The sequence below is a fragment of the Azolla caroliniana genome, unplaced genomic scaffold, assembly GCF_043228905.1.
Source record: "Azolla caroliniana isolate FFs.n. ecotype wild unplaced genomic scaffold, voAzoCaro1.0.p SCAF_1, whole genome shotgun sequence".
Classification (NCBI taxonomy): domain Eukaryota; kingdom Viridiplantae; phylum Streptophyta; class Polypodiopsida; order Salviniales; family Salviniaceae; genus Azolla; species Azolla caroliniana.
The window spans coordinates 36,530,255-36,549,905 of NW_028230436.1; the positions used below are offsets into that span (position 1 = coordinate 36,530,255).

At 38.5% G+C, this 19,651-nt stretch overlaps 2 protein-coding genes across 2 annotated transcripts; both read right to left on the minus strand.

Annotated features, from left to right (window-relative positions):
- Positions 1 to 1,020: 1,020 nt before the first annotated feature.
- Positions 1,021 to 2,742, minus strand: LOC147870267 (serine/threonine-protein kinase UCN-like). Its single transcript, XM_087330983.1, has 3 exons — positions 2,430 to 2,742; positions 2,171 to 2,384; positions 1,021 to 1,935 (listed from the first exon to the last, which is right to left on the minus strand). Exons 1-3 carry the CDS (start codon positions 2,740 to 2,742, stop codon positions 1,293 to 1,295), a joined length of 1,170 nt encoding a protein of 389 aa, XP_087187109.1. The 3' UTR covers positions 1,021 to 1,292.
- A 7,825-nt stretch (positions 2,743 to 10,567) lies between these two features.
- Positions 10,568 to 18,636, minus strand: LOC147870268 (protein SHORT-ROOT-like). The gene is made up of 3 exons (XM_087331078.1): positions 18,598 to 18,636; positions 16,362 to 16,434; positions 10,568 to 12,799 (listed from the first exon to the last, which is right to left on the minus strand). Exons 1-3 carry the CDS (start codon positions 18,634 to 18,636, stop codon positions 11,121 to 11,123), a joined length of 1,791 nt encoding a protein of 596 aa, XP_087187204.1. The 3' UTR covers positions 10,568 to 11,120.
- Positions 18,637 to 19,651: the final 1,015 nt, after the last annotated feature.

Consider the following 19,651-nt stretch of genomic DNA (forward strand, 5'->3'; position numbering starts at 1 on the left):
AAGGTCCCCAGACATTGGCCGTTGCTTGGATCAAGTAACCACACTTTTTGGCTCTCATGCTTGACACTCTCAAGTTCCCAATGGACGGAAGGACGGGATAGCCACAATTTCCGAATCTCACAAGAATAATGCTCATATGAGATTCTTGTGCTCGCACTATGATTGTGCATGCGTACGTGTTATAAAACGGCAATTTCGCACTTTCAGAAGTCATTGATAGATCACTTTCCTCATTGATTCAGATTAGAGGAGTTTGTAATAATGCCAATCAACCTAGCTGAGTTCAAAAACCTAGACGAGTTGAAAACCTTAAGAATTGCGAACCCACAACTTTGCTCTATTTACTCGCATTGAAATTTTAAGAAAACACGAGGAAATACCACAAGATTTATGGGCTGGGCCCAAGGGTTTCAAAGAAGTTGCCCATTAATTAGGTCTTCAAAATATTAAAAGAAGACATCAGTGCGCATACACTCCAGGCTCACATCAGACACCCAGACTATTAAGTGTCTGGACCAACACGTTGTTCAGGCTACTTGAATGCCTTTAAGATATCTTGGACCTTTCAAAACTTGGACCTTTCAAAACACGGAGTCTATTCAAAAGAGTATGCACCTCGTTGTTCTACCCCTAAATGGATTGGTGGGGATACTTAAACTTCTACACCCTATTTCCAAGGAAAGATATCCTAACGGATTGAGTAAAATAAAAAATTGGCCATTACAATTTACCATAAATTGCTCTTTCCCTAGAATTGACAAAAACGTTGTTCATATAATGGAGTCAATATTTGTTTATTAGAAATCCCAAGATTGAGGTTCCAGAATGATTCTATCAATAACACATTATCCAACATAGATGTGCATCCATTCCAAGGAATTTTACTAATGGGACTAAGATGTGGGCATCACATTCAAGGTGGTTAATGTGAAATGGTTCAGGACACTTCATACCTCAGATTCTCTGGTGGACTGATCTTGTGATTTATCTTACCATCGGAATGACACATGAACATGTTCAAGAGAAACATCGGCAAATTGTTCTTTTATAGTAAACACCTCAGCAAGGTGCATGAAAATGTTGTTGTGTTTAATATCTACACATACAAAAGGAGAAGAAATCCTTTTGCTGTATTCACCCTTTTTCTCAATGGCTTCTTTTTATAAATGAATGATGCATGTGGAAGAAGAAGAAAATAATCATAATAATAACAATTGGGCGTGTGTCTATGTCAAATGACTAAGGTGGTCAATGCCAATGTCAGAAGAATTGTTTGAGATGTCTTCAATGTTTCATATCAAGGGAAGGAATGGCGGTCTTAGGACTTGGTATGGGAGGGAGTCCCACTGAAGGCCTTGGAAGAAAGCATGTGATTTGACCTCTATTGCTCCGCCTCCTGATCCTAGCCTCGCTTCTGGCTTCTTCACCAGAAGCTTCATGATTAGGTCTCGCAATGCCGGATCATCGGAGAGACCCCGCAATTCAACCTCTCGGTGTAGAATATTCGCAAATGTCTCGCTGCTACTTGCCCCTCTGAAAGGGGTCTTTCCATAGACCATCTCGTAGAGAAGGATTCCCAATGCCCACCAATCCACCTCGTAACCGCTCTTCTGATGGCCCCAGAGTATCATCTCTGGGGCCAAATACTCGTCAGTTCCGACGATCTCGTCCTCCTCGGTTCTCTCCCATCCATTCTCCCAATAATCCTCATCATCTAGCTCACCATCTTCCGATGATGAACCCCACGATCCACACGATGATGTAGCTTCTTTGGGACCAGGAGCATCATTGGAGAGAATGGCCGAGAGGTCAAAGTCCGTGAGGACAATGTGGCCGTCTGAGGAGAGCAGTATGTTCTCAGGTTTAAGGTCTCGGTAGACAATGCCAGATCCATGAAGGTGCTCAAGCGCAAGCACTATCTCGGCAGCGTAGAACCTGAGGAGGAAAACTTATACATGTTAGTTAGATTAACCATGGAGATGGAGATGATGGGCTTGGATGATGGATCCTTAGATCAATTGACATGATAGCAAAATTTGTACTAAAGTTAAAACATGAACCTGCACCCCCCCCCCCTGGGACAATGTAAAGCATCTCTCTCTGAAGCCTTATGTACAGAGGTAAAGTCAATACAAACTCAACGATGAAATGATTAATTAGCGTGTAAAACCTGATGGCAGAGCAAGAGAAACGGCGGTCAGGTAGCGAATGGCGGAGGGAATTGAGGTCACCGCCGGCGCAGTAATCCAGAACCAGGTACCGGAAGTGAGCATCCTCGAAGCCACAATAGAATGTGGGGAGAAAAGGGTTCCTCCTTGTATCAGGAGCCACTAATCCACCATGACTCATATCCATTAGAACTAGTGTGATAGCAAGCAACATGGCTAAGATAAGAAGGGAAAGTAAAGAAAGTTGCATAGCATGCATACCTTCTTGGTGGTGGTGGTGATGATGATGATGTTGTTGTTGCCTGAGTTTGCAGAGGATTTGTTCCTCATTCCGGCATCGTTTCATGACAAGGCTGCAGCAGGAGCTTCTTCGGCTTAATTGAACCTCCTCCTCCTTGGTGGCACCACTCTCCGATTTGCTGAATGCCTTGACTGCCACCAAAGGAGGGATGAAATGGAATGCTTGCCCTGCTCTCGTGAGGGGGGCTTCTATGGAACGGGCCTCCACCAAGAAGACGAGGCCAGTGGAACCTTGACCTAGCACTTGAAGAGGAGGTTTAAAGTACTGATTCATGGTTGTGTTGGATTGTAGGCCGCCGCACTTCTTCACCTTCATTTCATACATACATGCATTTACATACAATACATATGTGGGTGTGGGTGTGGGTGTGGGTGTGGGTTGCTTCTATTGTAGGGATTGCTGCTCTATGGTTTGGTTTGGCTTGGCTTGCTACCAACGGAGGGAGGTGCTGTAGAAATCAGATGTTGCCAGTTCCGTTGGCGTACCTGCCTGATATGATTGATAGGTTTCCAACTAAGTCACCTAGTCACGCTAAACCATATGTGGCCATTGTTGCTAAAATGGGGGTATACATATGTACAGAGAACAGAAAGAGATATATATACTGTTATACATATGTATATAGAATAGATAAATATATTTTGTTACGGAGAGAAGCAAGTTTTAGTCGTGTGTGTGTGTGTGTGTGTGTGAGAGAGAGAGAGAGAGAGAGAGAGAATAGATTGTTTCACCAAAAAGAAAAGAGAATAGATTGAACATTAAAAGAGAGAGGGAGGGGGAGATGATCGCCATTGATTTTTGGTGCGCGCCAAATTGAAGGCCCCATTATTGATTTTGAGTGCCCTTCCCTTCTCCCACCCATCCATGCATCCATCCTCATCAGAGAACGCGTATAGACGACTCACTCCGTAGAGTAAATATAGAGAGTGTGCTCTGCTTTTTCCCCCTTCCCATATTCATTCATTCGTAGGGTTCGAGCTCATGAATCCGCATGGGTAGAGTCTAGAGAAAGAAAGAAAGAAAGATATATTAACGTGTTCTAAGGTCAAAATTGGCCCATGAGACAATTGGTTTATAACAAAAATGGGATATTGACCCATTCATCGAAAGTAAAAATATAAATAAATAAAAATAGAGAGAGAGAAAGAGAGCACAGCCCATTCATTGACACGGCTCACGAATTTGGCTTGGTCCCGCTCAAGAACCTTGATGGCTCGTATACATACATATATCATATATGTATAGTCCTTCCGTGGTGACCGAACACTTGGACTGTATTCTCCGACATCTCGAATGTCCTTTCCTAGCCGCATTGCCCATACTTGTGTGGCACGTTGCGGACTTCCCATGACAAGTTGCTATGTAAGGTTGTCCCTTCGGATTTCATGTTTGTTGGCTAAAAATGTGAGACTTTGAGTTCGATGCATTGCCAAGGGACACTTAATGTGCATGGTGTCATGTTTCTACATTGGGTCAATACCAAGGGCTTCAATGTGGCATCAACATCTATCCTCTACCTTTAGATGATATAGGTGGATTTTTACTAAACATTGCAACCTTCCTCATGAGATGATGATTAATGAAGATCAAGGTAGGTGGTACTGTAGGAGGCGTAATCTTTATAGGGTTCAAGTTTAACGTTGGTTTAGGTAGGCAAATTTCTTAACCTTGGGTAGTTTATTGTTATAACCAGCTTGGAGCATTAAAGTCAACAATAGTCCAAGTTGCATTATATTTATGAAGCCCAACTCTAATGTTATGCAAGGTGAGATAACCTAGAAAGAGCATCAAACTTTATAATGATCCAAGCTATATAAACTTTTTCAAGCCCAATGCAAGTTGGATAAGTTGCTCCTAATATATCACGGGTTGTTTTAACACTTGGTTGTTGATATATGATGAAACACTCTTACTTGTGAGTTACAATGTTGTGGACGAATTATTCGACAAAATTAGAAGTTGAAACATTGAATGGCATGGGAAAGAAATTTTCACAAAGTGCTTTAATTGTGATTGTACAATGTTCATTTTCTTCTTTCATGTTGCTAGGAAGCCTAGCTTTGTGGACAACTTTGTTCATTTTGTGTTGCTCCACCTAAGTTTGCAATATCTATTCCTCCTTCAATGCTTAGCTTAGGTCCTATTTACAAAAGTGAGCTTTCAAGCCATTTAGGAATGGTTTGTAAAGGTATGATAAGATGTTGACTTTTAAAACAACCCCACATGGTTGAAGGACCAAAACTTAAATGGTTTCAACATGCGCACAATCTTGTGTTTGCCCAATACATACATATATATATATATATATATACAACATCTTAAAACAACCGCACATGGTTGAAGGACCAAAACTTAAATGGTTTCAACATGCGCACAATCTTGTGTTCGTCCAATACATACATACATACATATATGTGTGTGTGTGTGTGTGTGTGTGTGTGTGTGTGTGTACACACACACACACACACACAATACAAATACATTGAAATACATGGTTGAAGGACCAAAACTTAAATGGTTTCAACATGCGCACAATCTTGTGTTCGCCCAATACATACATACATACATACATATATATGTGTGTGTGTGTGTACACACACACACACACAATACAAATACATTGAAATACATGGTTGAAGGACCAAAACTTAAATGGTTTCAACATGTGCACAATCTTGTGTTCGCCCAATACATACATACATACATACATATGTGTGTGTGTGTGTGTGTGTGTGTGTGTGTACACACACACACACACACAATACAAATACATTGAAATACATGGTTGAAGGACCAAAACTTAAATGGTTTCAACATGCGCACAATCTTGTGTTCGCCCAATACATACATACATACATATGTGTGTGTGTGTGTGTGTATGTGTACACACACACAATACAAATACATTGAAATCACATCAAATATCCATGGAGCAAGCAAAATTACCACGTACACTTCTATTGAACACCATCCAATTTAATGTTAGGTTTTCTTAGGATCTTCTAATGAGGTTAGATTCATTGTGTTCCTATGCCACATATAGGGTTTTCTTTCATGCTACAATTTACTTTTCTATACACGTGGGTCACTACATGTTATGAATAGGCTTCATCTCTCTATATCCATTCTACATTGATAATTTCAAAATAATATGTTATCATCATCTGTTCATTTTTCAAGTACCCTAAGAGTTTACAACACATTTTGCTAATCTTACCCACAAACAATCTTCTGACCCATGCTCGAGCTTGACTTACAACACCCCAACTTGGAAATCGGATTTGGTTTCCGAAGGGTCCATGTTGAGTACAATTGCAAGGGTCACTAAAACATCCACAAGCAATAGGAGAATATGAAAAAAATGCAAAAACATATGTAGTTAATGTAATGCATTTACGTCTTATACAATATGTAGTTCAAGTGGTAAAACTTGCGTTGGTTTGTGGACTAATTCTTTAGCCCCTTTCTCATGCATTCTTCTAGTTTTGATCATGCATTTATTTATGCAAACTCTTCATAATGTTAGTTTAAGATCATGTGAATTGATCCTTCTAACATATTAAAAAATGGCTCTACGACATTGAATTGTCACATTTTAATAAATTGAAAATGTAAACACTATAACATTGCTCTTTAACAAAGGCAAAGCTATATGACAAGACATTGTTAATCTCATCATAAATAATGATTATTTAACCAATTGTTCTTTACTGCAATATCCCTTCCATCATTGACATGTTCCTACGGTCTACCTCATCCACATATTGTCACTCACTCTTTAGTCACTATTTGTGTTTGGGAAATGTATCAAAATATCCATGTTATTTCATAGGAATCTCAAAATACCCCTTGTTTTTTTTATTTGCAAAAGATTACCATGTCTCTCAATAATCTCTCCTTTTATCTCTCCCTAGAGAGACAAAGAAAGATTTTGTTGGGTGGTTTGGTATGCCCCCTTTTGTCTTTTCCATTTTTTGGGGGTAATGCATCTTAAGATGATGGGACATTCAAATGTGCTAGAAAATTCTGAAACGAGGTAAAAACCCACAAATATTGATTACCAGTAAAGGAGTTAAGGCATATGTATAAGGAAGTTGAAGGGAGTATTGATGTAGCAACCGAAGTTTCAAATTAGATCGTTAAGTGATTCGTCGAGTAAAAATAATATTTCATGGTATTGAATTAATAAAATTAAACCTAGAATTGAGCAACTTGTTCATTAGTATGTTCAAATTCTACCAAATTAATAATGTTTTAGGTCAAATGATGTAATTAGTTACCCCATCGCTACATTTACTTCAAACATGACTAAATGTTCTACAAATGAAGAGTTAAATATTCCTATAAGGAGAACACATTTTAACTCCCACGTAAAATGGAGAAAATGACATTGGAGCGCTTAACTTTTTCCTGAGATGCATTCACTAACTCGTCCATGCAAACATAGTAGGACAAAAATTTGAGATGTGATTCTATGACTTGCATGCAATAAATAGGAACATACACATATCCCCACCTTCTTAAGAGTATAAAAGACCATTGTTGAGGTGCCACTTTCTCCAACATTGTCACCAATAGGAATCAATATTCTTCAACTCCGTCAATCAAATTGCTAGATCGCTTTTACTAGTGTTGTCTTTGCATCCCTATATTCATTTGGTTTGATATATGTGTTATAGTCATCAATGTCCTACTACCGTGCACATGGCATGCCCTTCATAAATACACAAGCCTTTGGCATTTGCTAGGGCAAGTGTCAACACTCATTATTTATCTTTTGCAATCTCTAGCATTCTTCGAACACACAGTTGACATTTATGTGGATAGACTCGACAAAAATGTAGTTTGTCAATGATCTCACATGTTTGAATTATGCATACACTTTTGTGGACACTCAAGTTACACCCACCATTGTAATTGTAAATCGCTGACATTCCTCTCATGTTTACTCATATCTTTTGTCCACCATGTTTCCACTTCAATAAATGAGCCATTTGCAATTTTATATTAGTGAATCCATTTCTAGGGGAAATGAGAGAGACAACTAAATACTCAAAAGTAACCGCATGATACATATGGTCACCTACTTCTTGACATTTCATTATCATGATTTTGGGCCTCTAGTTTTTTCTTCCTTGGATAGCTATTAAAATAAGGAATCATACATGCTAGGTTTGACAATAATAAGTACTCAATTGGGGTGTATAGAAACACATATAATGAGAGTAGAACAAATCTAAAGGGAAATATTTGCTCATACATGAAGCTCTGGTACTCTTGCCAATATTCCCCCAAGCAGGCAAAGTGAGCAACAAACGAGAAAAACAATGACACGCCTTTTACAAAACCATTCTACTAGCGAGGAGATTGCCACTCTATCAAATCCATATTTCCCATGTATTGCACACATAGGAGTCTGAAAAATGAGATTTAGGAAGGATATTGCCAAGACAATGAACCTTTACTGTTCGAATAGAAATACAACACACACACACACACACACACACACAATACATCTATGTTATGTATACATAATATTTTACCTTTTTGTTGAGGTTTGACAACACGAACTTCATGTATCCACAACGATTTCGTAGGTCAAGGTTTGAGAAAGTAGACAAAATACATCAAAGCTATTTTGACAAATAAGCCAATAATAAACTTCCTTCACACTTATCTTCTTTGTTTGTGCCTTGACGATGATGAATATTTGTGATCTCTCCACAACATATAGAAGTAGTGTGAGAAATTATAATTGTTGTTATTTTCCTTTACTTGAGAAACATGCATGTAGTCATGACACAATATTGATGAGTTACTAAAGTAAAGAAAAATAACAACTTATAAATTTGGATGAACATAATGTCATCTAGTAGTGTAGTGCATATGGATATACATATTTGACCTCAGAGAAAACTCTAAAACATGCCATTATATTCCCAACAAATGGAGAAGGTGGTGAGGCTCCAAACAAAGAAAACTTCCACGGAACCTTTTATTTACAAGGATGTCATATAAAACATAGAGCCACAATCCGGAAAAGAGTATAAAACATTAAAACATGATTACGGAGAACATATCATAACATTTAAAAAAACACTCCAATTTGGACAACTAGGCACATGAGGGGAAAGTGTCGGTAAGACACTTAGTAGTGAAAGACAAAAGAAAGAAAGAAAGAGACACACACAAAACGTAATGACAAGAGGAGAGAATAAAGAAATGAATAAAATGATGGAGATTATTATTGAGACTCGAGAGAGTGAAGTTCTCTTATTATTTAAGAGAAATTATTAGAATTGGTGAGAGAGAGAGAGAGAGAGAGAGATCAATCGATAGATAGATTAATGTCTTCTAAGACCAAATTTGGCCCATGAGACAATCGGTTACTTACAAATTACAATAAACATAGATAAAAGAGTTTTAGTGTGGTACAAAAAATTAGGTTTCAAACACAAAACATTGTGCTAGAAGTGTAGCTAACTTTCTACCAACGATCAAACTTGGTGTAGTGGCGTTGGTCTATATACAAATTCTCTGGAAGTAAGAACACATAAAACTTAATGTTTGAGTTTGAAGTGCATGACTTATAAAGTTATATGTATGGGCTTAGGGTTTAGGGTTCACCCTTGAACATTTGAAGCTCGAAGGGTGCCATACTTCCCCCTCTCCTTGTTCGGGTACCCACAGTGCAAAAGCATTATTATTTCCTCTCTTTTGAAGAGATTTCCCTTGATGCGGTCTAAGAATCTGAGGATAGAGTTGCCATAGATCATGCCACAATATTGCCTTGTTTCGTTCCTCATTTTGGAGAGATGTACAATAGTGAAAGGGTGGCAATCAATCAGATCTCAATGTGAAGAAGGCCATTGTTTTTTACCCACTTCATCACCTGTGAGTGCCATGATCCTTCTACATCTTGTGCTTGTTTGCGTTTGATGCTTGGAATGCTTTACTTGCAGTTAGTTGTTTGAGGTGCAGGCATGGCTTGAATCCGATTGATGATATTTAGGGTTTAGAATACAATCATGGGGGGGGGGGGGGGGGGGCGTGCTATCGATCCAGCAGAAACCTTCATGAAAACTCTTCTTTGTATACTGTTCATATCTGTATGTACAAATTAGTAACTGTGTGTTTGTGTAAGAACATGGAGTGAAACAGTGAAAGGTTTACGTGTTCTAAGCACAGTTTTTTTTCCAGAGTAATTCAAAGGTAATGTGTTTCTCTCACATACACCAATCGCATCCTAAATTCTAATTAGCACTCATGTAGTTGCCTGATGGGTAGGTAACTCATCATCTTGCATGTGTCTGCATAAAAGGGTTTCCAGCATGTCAGCCAATCTACAGATGTTGAATTAGTACATGTTTATGGTATTATAGTCACGCTTTATGTCGTTGCATCAGAGATTAATGGAACTTCAATGTCTTGATTCCAGAGTCTTGAAATTGAAAGTCTTGACATGCATCCAACATTAACGCCACCAAGTTAGTGTAAAGATTGCACATTGTAATAATGCAACAACGACTACATTGGGTTTATGATAGACTTCTGTATTATGTACTTCCAAGGCAATATTGATTGGACACAAAGAGACCATGAGACCATGATCAGATGGGATTAAGATAGGGTTTATATCCTATAAAATGCAAATTATGATAGAGTTATACAGTTATATTTATCTGAAGATAACAACAGCTTCAATACATTTTATTTATTTACTATGACTTCCACATGGCTCAAATCTCTGAATTTAAAACACGCCACTTTACAAGCATGAATTATGGTTTACATGATTAACTTGATATAGGATTCTGTAGATCTACTGGAATGAGTGAGACCGAGAAAGAGAAAGAGGGAGGAGAGTTTTTTTTTTATATGTCGTTGAACAAGCTCACTCAGTTCTGCACTCCGGCCCCTATCTAAGATTGTCATTAATTATATAGTGCATCATAAGTGAGCGTAGTGAGATTTACATGTTTAATAACAATTATAATGCATCGATCTCGTGAGGGTGCAGTAGCCCTGGTACTGATGATATTTTTAACCTTGTTTTAACTCACAAACAAAAAAAATGCTTCCAATGTAATTCAAAGAAAAAAAAAAGGTTGGATAAGGAATGTCATAAAGCAATCAATCAAGCGAAAAAGAAGAATTACAATGCGGCTGATCAAGAAGGTGATGAAAATATGTTTAAAGCTAGTTTGCAGCTTCATGTTTGAGAAATGGGAAAGAAAATGAAATTAAAACGCCCTAAATAAATAAATATAGAAAAGCAGGAAAGATTGGTGGTGGTATTAAATGGCTGACAGTTCCTGCATGATCTTCCCCATTAAAAGCCACATTGTGATGCTTCCTAACGATTGTCTAATTTGTGTGTGTGTGTGTGTGCCCCATCCAGGAGTGTGGATTCAATCAAGTAGTCTTTGATGATTGGCCCTCATTTGAGAGTTTGGTGATGCAGGTGCCAACATTCTTTAATTCTCCTAGAGAGAGGGAGAGGTGTATAATGTTCCATCTTTATAATGCATTACTGCATGGATGTATGTATGTATGTAAGCATTAGCCAGAAATGGTGGTGTAATTATATAATATCTGCAACTTGAAATTGAAAAGAACAAAGCCTGAGGGAATAGAAATGGTGAGTTCATTCACGGAAATGGCATCCAAGCCGACGCGTAAATGGTAGCCTGGTCTTTCCATGTGAGGGTAAATCCATGGTGGCGTTGTTGTTGGTGTTGGTGCCGGTGGTCTTGCTGGGCTTCATGATCATGTACTTCGGTGAGAACGTCGGTTACAGTAGTGGCGCCACCATTGATCATATACCCCCACGATCCTTCTTTGTAACGCTTGAGCAACGCTTTCACGTCATCGAAGACATCCTCGCTGAACCCTTTGGCCACAAACCCGGCTTCGTACATGCGCTCGTTCCACTGCGAAGACTTCTCCCGGATCTCGTGTTGCGAGCTCTCCGGCACCCTGTCGGCGCATGCCACAATGTGTAGGATGCTTCGCGATGCCGCTCGCTCCAATGCCAGGCGCTCGCTGCTTGTCTTGGGCATGCAGTAATCTAATGAGTCGAAGAAGAGGGAGTAGAATCGAAGCGCTTCGGAGAACGAGTCTTCCAATGACCGGGCTGTCGAAGCTGCACTGAGGTCGACATCGTCCTCTACGAGAGTGATGATTTTAGGGTTAAGGTTATGGAGTGTGCACAAGAGCGCATGGCGTTGGGAAGGTGGTACGCGGTGCAAGGTTTGGACACAATTGATTACCAGTGCCTCCGAGGCATGTTCACTAGAGTGGCCTACAAATGATGATGATGATGAGGAGGAGGAGGAGGAGGAGGATGAATGCTGCATGAGATGGGGCGCGAAGTCTGCGTGTCCAATGGTGGCCTCGTGTTGGAGGAGGTGGTGAAGGTCAGTGTGGTGCACGAGATTGAACTGGAAGGGGACGCCCATGAGCCGCGCGAATTTCTCTAAACGAATACCGACTTCCTCCATCACCTTCGTGAGTGAGTCATGATGAGTGCTCTCGGAGGAGGAGGAGTCGAGGCTGCCTTCTCCTCCTCCGGCTTGGTTGAAAACCACGGTGGTCAAGCGCAGAAGATTGGGCGCCCCCTCGGGCCGCGTCGCGAGTGCTTCAAGAAGAGTGGGCCACTGAGTACACAATGTGTCGGACATGTCGATGATGTGGACCCTCGACTCGCCTTCGAGCGCCTCTAGGATCGCGCCATTGCTCGCCACGTGGCCGAACGTGGTCCACGGGCTCGCCTCCTGGAACTTGAGGATGGTCTTGCGCATGGTCTCGAAGTTGTGACTACGCTCGGACGCGGCGCACAGAGTGGCGTAGGTGCTGGGCCCGCTGCCGGAGAGGCGGCAGAAGAGGGCATGCATGAAGGCCCACGCGAGGCGTTGCTCGTGAGAGCCGTAAGGGGAGGCGAGCTCGTTGAGCACCCAGAGGAGTTGTTGCGTGTGGCCGGCATTGTTGTCGAGGTCATCGATGTCAAGTAGCGCAGAGGCCATGGAGGCGGCGCATTCTTGTAGCAGGTTGGTCGCCCAATCGGTGCCGTGCAGCAGGTCAAGGTGAGTAAGGTTGAGTGCCCCGTGACCACTAGCCACACTCTCGGCATGCCCGCTTCTTCTTAATCTACGTTGTTGTTGTTGTTGTTGTTGTTGTTGGGCCATGTTGTTGTTGAGTAAAGAAGTCACACGTGATCTAGATATAGATATCGCGCGCAACATAGTATTATTCATTGTTAAGATCGAGCATGGACACCGCCCCGATTCGTCTACGGATTCTTCTTCTTCTTCTTCTTCTTCTTCTTCTTCTTAGTCCCAAGGAAAGGGGAAAGAAGAGAAGAAGTATTATTACTTAATGGCTATTCATTCATTCTTCATTGTTCTTTGTTCTCCCTCCTCCAGGAGGAGAATGAAGAGGAGAGGACTGACTGAATGTGACGTTGTATCCCAAGAGAAGCAAACATCAGTTAGTGGATGTCTCCATCATCCCTTGCAAGAAGCGCTTTTTTGCCCTTTTGTTTTGCTTTCCATGCTTTTTCGTAAGATTCCTTCCACAAACAACTGCTTTTTTCTTGTGGTACCACATGGATATCATGTTATAATAATCTTCTTAATGTCATTGCCCACATTTGATCTCTCTGTCTCTCTGTCTCTGTCACTCTCTCCCGACAACCTCGTTGGGTATCGGCCCTTAAGGGGAATATATGTCTGTCTGTCTGTCAGTCCCATCTAGTTTGTTCCCAATAGCATCGAGAAACGCAAAAGCTAGGAAAAGCAGAGCTTTTCTCCCCCCACCTCACTTTGCGTAAACCTTTTTCCTCCCAAGTTTTTTCAAAACCTCTGGGAACGGAGAGAGAGAGAGAGAGAGAGTCTATAGGGATCAGCAACGGCTCAGCTCGGCTTAGGTTTGAGCTTGACTAAACGGTTTGAGCTCGGTTCGTCTTGGCTTGAGCCTTGCTAAACCGGCTCAAGCCGTTTAAGCCGTTTGGAAACTTGAGAGAGAGAGAGGGAGAGAGGGAGAGAGAGAGGGTTGTACCCGAACGTGTACATGTTTCAAGAGTTGATTAGATTAATATGCTCATTGTATTGAGGGCCAAACCGTGAGAATGTTGATACCTCTCCTTCATCCATTTGCTACCTCGAAATCCAATGCGGGGAATTGTTTATGAAATTTAACACTTTGTAAAAGTAGTCGAGGAAAACATTTTTTACGCCTATGATATGATTATTTAACACGTGTTTCATTTTCCAAAATTGAATGATTGTGACACATTAGTTCTCACAATATCGCAGTTGAACAATGCTCTAAAATATTTCACTTTATACAATCATTTATACAATTTCCTATCGTTTTCACATTGGTTTACCATTTTCCATTTTACACACCATTTCTTTAGTCAACTTTTCTTCTAAGATTGTGATAATCTCTCATATAATTTGGTTTCGAGACACTTAGATACGTCAATATTACTCTATGGAACCTAAGTCTTTTACTCAAAAACCTTGTTGATTGATGAATGGTGTGTCCCAAGTACTTCATGTAATTTGCAACAAGTGGAAGATCATCCATGTACTATATAGCTACTTAGTGACAATGTAGGGAAGCTTCCTAATCCAATTTCATTTCTATTGGATATTAGAGATTTATTGGACTTTCTTGATTTTCTATCCGTTATAAGTTCTCCTTTATACTTCTACAAACATCTTTTTTGATATTGCATGAAACCATTGCATAACTAGGTTGCTTGGGATAATGACTTTTTGTGAGTGAAAAGCACTGCTTAGTAAAACAAGGAAAAAATATTTCTTCTTTCTTGATTTTCTATCCATTATAAAATCCTTTGTGACCCCTCTCCACTCTTCTTTGGTGTAAAAGCTCTACATTTCATTGTCTCACTATTGCGTGAAAACCATTGCATAGCAAGATTATTTGGGATAATGACTTTTTGTGAGTAAGAAATATGCACTGAGCTCATCCTAATTCATCTTCATTTCTTGTTAGGTAATACCACTTTAGTAGAATTTCTTAGTTTTCTTCACCATCAAATATTTGTGGGTAGAGAACACTTGTAGGTTCATTCATAACATTTGTACCTTCTTAATTTGTGATTGTCTTTTGAAAAATCGGTATTTGGTTATGATGGGATCACAAGCTTAACATTTTTGCATTTTGCATCCTTCTTATTGTCTTCCTCGTCATGCCATTTCACACTGTAGAGGGGCCAAATGGGTTCATTTGAAGAGGATGTAATTATATGCATTGATATTGAATATCACTAACCATGGAAATTGGGATCTCAAAGCGTGAGGGTTGTAGAGATGATACTTGTTAAGGGAAATAGTGTGTTATTCTTTGGTTTTAATACCCTCTCAAGTCATAATACTTCCAATCTAGAATATTGTTCATATGCCAAATTTATGCAAGAAACACACGTTTTATACTCGTAAGTTTCGTGGAACTATCATTCATTAGGTGCCAATACCTAATGCTAATGGCTTGTTATAGTGTGAAAAGACCCTTTAGGGCTTCTAACTTATTTAAAAGAGCAAGACCTAAACCCACTTTCCTCCATATAACTTTTCTACACTAATGGATTAAGATACACATGTTTTTTACTTAGCATTAATCTATTTATTTCATGGGACATCTCATAAATTTATTATGCAATAACTATCTATCTTATTAAGACATACACATATTCTTAATTGGTGTGGTGATTAGATTTGTGTAGTAGTTATGATCTATTTTATTAAGACATACACATTTCTTAATCGTTGTGATGATTAGATTTGTGTTAACGTTATTAGTTTAACTTAAGAAGCCATCGAGGCTTCCATGGTAGTTGTATGAAGTTAAAAGATAAGTGCTTTTATTTGTCTTAAGTATGGTGTTGTCTTTGCCATTGGGAAGTGACACCATGCTCCCTTGGGCCTTGGTTAACCCACCATGAGGATGACAACCTCTCCCTTTCTCTCTCAAAAACAAAAATACAACCATTTATGTACATATATAAGTCGTTGCTTTTTGTGCAACCATAGATAATATAATAAAATATTAAATAGTGCATGAATTAAATGAAATCACTCTCTATGTATTTACTCATTAGGTCAAATTACTTTGTCTCTTGCAAAAGGATTACTCTATTCTTACAATATATCATGCATGGGATCTATAGGATTCACTTGTTGTGTTTGACTCTCGAGTGTATGTACCCGATGGCTAAGAAAAAACCGTGAAGATTTTAATTGAGATTGAGGAGCATTAGTATGTGTAAGAAACCATTGACTTGGAGGTAGACTATGGTGTCATTGTATGGGTTAGATAAGACGCAAGTTTGCCCCAAAGATGACATCGAGTGCTTATTGAGTGCCAAAGATTGTGTGAGCATGCATAACCATCATGCATGTTACAACCAAATCTTGTGTGATGAAGAAATGTCGGGCCTACATTATTTATCCCTTACTTAAATATCTATGGACTTTTGGTACCTTAGGGATGTTAAGGCCATTGAGTCCTTTGGGATAAGAGGTGATTGTGAGGCATCCCTTGTGTTTGGTTCATTTAGGATTACATTTTTTTACGTGTCTATACAGGTGGTCCAAGATTGCTCATGCAAGATTCCACATGTTTGAAATTCTTGATAAATAGAACCACTTTAATACATCACTCGTATATAGTTGGGTGGTTTATGAAGCCCCGGACCCCTACATTATCGTGTTATTTGTTTGTCTCATTAATTATGATTCAGGAGACTCTAAAACCCTTTTATCTCTCAAAAAACATATTTGTCTCAATAAAACCTTGTCTAACCCTCCAACAAATTTAATCTGTTGAAAACCTTTCTCCAGTCTCACTTACCAATCGTCATTTCTCAAACACGTTTCTCAGCCTTTTCTCATCTCCATAACTCTTTTTCTTAACATTTTTTCGTCTCGTTAACCCCTTTAAATCTCTCAAAAACTCTTTTTAATCTATAGAGCGCTTCTCTTTCTCTGTATTTGGTGAAAACACATGATTATATTAAAAAATATGTGTTTACACTAGAATGGTACTACGACTAAGTGCTATAATTACTGCATCGAGGAAATAATTTTTACTCGCTTCAATAAAGAAAAATGCCACAGTTCATACTCTCTCTCAAACCCTTTTCAATTCCCCAACCCCTTTCTATATCTCTAGAACTTTTTTGATCTCTTGAATGCCTTTTTCTCTCTTTGAAAACTCATTTCTCTTCGTCGATATTTATGTAATTTTATATGCACAATGATTACTCTATACTATCTCTCTTATACATATCACTTGTATGAAACCTCGCATATATTGGGTGTCCTATCATCTATGGATGTTCAAAAGACTATATCTACACTTGGAACTAGATGGATATAGTGTGGGTAAATGTTATGGCACTAATTGTGATCTTATATACAGAGAGATGCTTGCAATCATGGATGACCTATGTGATTATTTCAAGATGAATGGTTGGAATCGTCATAGTTGTTGCACTTAGAGCTTTTAGGTTCTTTAGGATTAGTTCTAATGTAGCATGTCATATATTAATAAAAATGATCTAGGAGGAGTGAACTCTACAAGAAACATGGCCAAATAGGAGAAGATATTTAATTTGAAGAATAAATGAGAGCAATAAACATGTGAGGTTTCATGAAAGAAATAATAAAGGGACTTGTGGTGTGCCATGATTTCCATAAATTTGGATGTGTTTGCACAAAGGATCAATATGTTGTGATTGACCTTGTTGCACCATATATATCCAATGTAATTGAATGTGTGGAAGAGAATCTATCCATACATTGGGGTTGATTTTTATTCAACACTTGTCTTATGTATTAGACAATGGTGTTAATGTTGATATTTTGTTAGCATCCACTTGTTTCAGGGCCATGTAAATGTATTAATGCGACACTTGTTTTTGGCAAGTAGCACATGAACTTAATTAAAGTACACTTGCACACATATCTTTACTAGAAAGACGATGGCCAACATGAAAAGAGAAGATCAAACATGATTAATGTATGGATATATTATCCTACAAGTAAAGTCATAACAATATGGTATCTCCCTACCTTATGTAGTTAAGGGCCCTAAAAAAACGTTTCACTCTTGAGAGTTGATAGGGTATGTTTATTGATTGGGACCTTCAACCACAAGAATACTCGGACGGAGAATCATGCACACTTAGAACTTGAGAGCATGGGTAAACACTATTGACAAAATTTATGTTTGTGTGAGCATGTGTGATGGTGATAAATTGTTGACCAAAGGTGTTATATTTAGATGCAATGTATTTGAACATCATGAACATAATTTAGCCTTGCATATTCTTGATGGAGATAAAATAGAGATTAAGTACTACAATATAAATACTATAATAACAAATTCAACTCATTACTCTAAAATAGAGATTGAATATATTTAATTATGCAAATGTGGATGTTTATTAATAAAGTTTAGACATAATTTTGGGAACAACCTTGATTTGTTTGAATGTACGGATGTATCCAATATTCAATTGTGACTGCCTTGAGAATTGTGTTATAGAGGGAGAATACCTTATAATTATCATGTAAAATATAGAACTCGCATCATATGCAATCCATCACCACGGGAATGTAGAGAAATGCAACTCAACGATGTAATTCGTTTTTCTTGTTTGGAACCCCATGAATATCATTAATTTAATTATTCTTGATTGTTGTGGTAGTATCACAATGTAAGTAGTGTAGTCTAAGAAACAAAATTAGATTGTTAGAAAACCTTGAAATAATTGTGATCCTTTATTTAATAGGTCCATATAATATGCACATTAACCAAATTTTGGCATAACAATGTTATATTTGTCAAATTCTCCTCCATACATTATGAAAGAAATAGAGTTTGACAAACATGATAGAGGAGCCCTTCTACAAGTTCCAATACAAAATATAGTCGAGAATGGCTACATTAACCTTTCATCGATGTGGTAGATGGTATTGTTGCTATCCGAAATCTTCTACAAGGAGCATGGATTTGGCAATCACACCTTCTCATGTCACATATATCACATCCACCAGCTAAATATGCATGCTAACATGTTTAGAATTAATTTACCGAATGAAACACGATCTTGCATTCATATATCTTATTCATAGTGAATTTCTGAGTACTTATTATTCCCTCTAGAGATATTAATGCATATGTCAATGTTTGCTTTTGTATGTCCTATTACCTTATGATGTTCACACGAACCATGGATCCTTGAAGCATGTATTTAAGACGAAAGTATTTGATCACTTCCCATTCGGATTGATCTTTTGTCCATTCATGTTGCCAATATTCATCTTTTAGTTACCAATCACTTCAAGATGTCCACTTTCGTGTTCATATATAATCAACAAGATAACCTTTTGTGATCCCATCATTTAGGATAATTCAAGCATCTTCTACAAATTAAGGGACAATATAATGAAACATGTCAAAGTCACCCAAGTGAGTTTGAGGGAAGTATGGATTCCAAGCTATTGGCAATGAACTTGACGGATTTTGAAGTTGTATATTCATGTATTGAGAAATGGATTGTAATAGGTTCATCATAGAAGCTCTTCATGATTTTTATTTGAGATTGTGAACCATAACAATACTCTCCTAAAACAACGGCTTTACAATATCGACATTGAAAATTTTCTCCAAGACACGTATTGAAAACGATTGGATTGTCCCAATGGCAATGGTAACAAACATGAAATATGTGATAGAAAGGAAGCATTTGATTTGGACAAGTTCTTGTTGTCAAAGCCATTCATTCGTGAACTAACTCAATTGCATTGACATGTTAGAACGTTGCTATTACATAGCATGTGTAGGAAAGAAGTCCACTACATCATGTGTGCTGTAGAGGGAAGGTAGAAAGAAGTTGAAGAAGACATCATCAACAAAATAAGCATGAAAAGGATAGCTCTCTTCCAAACAAGAAACTTGATGAAACCAACTTTGGAAAACAAAAGGATCCAATTCCTTGTTGAACAACAATATTGGTGGTACATTGATGAAGTTTCGAAAAACATGCCAAAAACGGCACACATAAACGACAATAGTTTGAAGCAAGGAATAAGTTGCTTGATGTAATATCGCCTAGTGACGTGTATGAATGATGACATGCTTAGCT